The sequence below is a fragment of the Micropterus dolomieu genome, unplaced genomic scaffold (assembly GCF_021292245.1).
Source record: "Micropterus dolomieu isolate WLL.071019.BEF.003 ecotype Adirondacks unplaced genomic scaffold, ASM2129224v1 contig_10012, whole genome shotgun sequence".
NCBI lineage: Eukaryota > Metazoa > Chordata > Actinopteri > Centrarchiformes > Centrarchidae > Micropterus > Micropterus dolomieu.
Window position 1 is genome coordinate 1 of NW_025738998.1, and position 1,807 is coordinate 1,807.

At 43.6% G+C, this 1,807-nt stretch overlaps 1 protein-coding gene across 1 annotated transcript; it reads right to left on the reverse strand.

The window, feature by feature from the left end:
- Window positions 1–499: 499 nt before the first annotated feature.
- LOC123965526 (tryptase-like) lies at window positions 500–1,599 on the reverse strand (the record flags this gene model as incomplete). Its single annotated transcript, XM_046042025.1, has 3 exons — window positions 1,453–1,599; window positions 1,119–1,371; window positions 500–662 (listed from the first exon to the last, which is right to left on the reverse strand). Coding segments are annotated over exons 1-3 (536 nt in total), but the record flags the coding sequence as incomplete, so codon positions are not given.
- Window positions 1,600–1,807: the final 208 nt, after the last annotated feature.

Consider the following 1,807-nt stretch of genomic DNA (forward strand, 5'->3'; position numbering starts at 1 on the left):
GCAAGCCGTTTTAAAATAATCAGGGACACAACCAGTAGATAGGGAGCTGTTGAAAACAGAGATCAAATGGGGCCCAACAGAATCTATTACTTTCAGTAAAAACTTTGTAGGTATTACATCAAGTGGGCTGGAGGACACTCTCATTTGTGATACTGTTTTTAAAAGCTCAGACAAGTCGATGGGATAAAACTGGTTAAAACTCTCTTGTTGCTGGTGAGGAACCTCTGAGTAAGAGGCCGCGAACTTAGAACTTAGAGCAGTTCTTCCCAACCTTGTTGGCTGGGGACCCCTATAAAATTAAGCATTGTCTGCTTGTGTCATCACAGGTTGAAACAACAGATTTTCACCTTGAATAATGATGAATGATAAACTCATTTAAATTCGAGTAGCATAGGTCTAGGATCTCGACCCCAGGTTGGGAACCACTGCCTTAGACAGGCTGTTTACCGGACTGCATGGCATGTTGTTTTTTTGTCACGACCCTACCCTCACTGCTTACATTGCACAGCAGTGAGCAGCAGTCAGCACCCATTGATTGTTAATGAGGGATCCTCCACAGACGTGGGACCCGGAGCCTTGCAGACTCGCCTGCCAGGGCCAGCTGCCTGCAGAGGCCACCTCTCCTCCCACAATCTTGGTGTTGAGCGTAGGCTTACCGCACACTGAGGAGAGAGACAATAAAGACACAGAGTGAACAATACGGGGTTGACAGCAAATACTAACAATAATGAAACTTAAAAAAAAAGTTGCTATGTTAACAATTTTGTGAATACTTTTATTACTAAAGTCATTCAAACACAAAGATTTTTGATAAGTGACTTTAAACCCTGTCCTCTCTCAGCTAACAGACTGGAAAACTATTTCCACTTACAGAAAAGGAGTTTGCCGTTGCTTTAAAAATTCCTCTAAAACTCATTTTGACCACAAATGTCTTCAGTGACCAAAATATGTCAGCCGTCTTTCTCTTTTGTTATATCTTATGACCACTAAAGGTCACAGTTTAACAATAAATAAACTACTTGAATAATCAACCTATACAGACGAAAATATTTAATATTAAGCTTTCCAAGGCGAAATGTAGAGTTAAAAATCAAAGTCTGGACATGGTAGGCACTTACCTTGGGGTATTGATGATGGCAGGCCAGAACAGGTAATGCTGAGGTCACCGTCAGTCCCACCGGAGGTAAAGGTGATGAAGCCTGGCTGGTTGCTGGTGATCTGGCTGTTGATCCAGGACTGATACTGGGACACTCGGGTGTAGCGTGATGGGATATTAGGCTGGGCACAGCCCCTACTACTGGTAAAAGTCACGATTCCCGCTTGGATCCAGCGACCGCCCTGCTTGCTCACCAGCGGACCTCCTCCATCCCCCTTAAAGGAGAGAAACATTTAGGAGAAGGAATCTTTGCAAATGGTCAAATCTGACACAAATACAGGTGTAAAAATGATCACCTGACAGATGCCTTTTCCTCCAGCACTGAACCCGGCACAGATCACATTGTCTGTGACCACACCCACTCCATAGTTACAGTTACACTCTCTGTTCCCCACAATCGGTTGCTGCACCTCCATTAGGTTTTGCGGGAAAGGAAGGGACACTGGAGAGAGACAAATTGAGTTTAATAGATTCACATCTTTTAAAATGGTTTCGCACAAAATGGGCAGTTTAATAAACACATTAGTGATCTGTGGCACACCTCAAGAGTTGCCAGGTGTTTGTCTGTGGATCAAGCAAACATTCTCACTACTTGAACCTAAAGGACCATGCCAGCCGTTTTCAAATGTCTTAGTCCATTAAAGGGAAAAT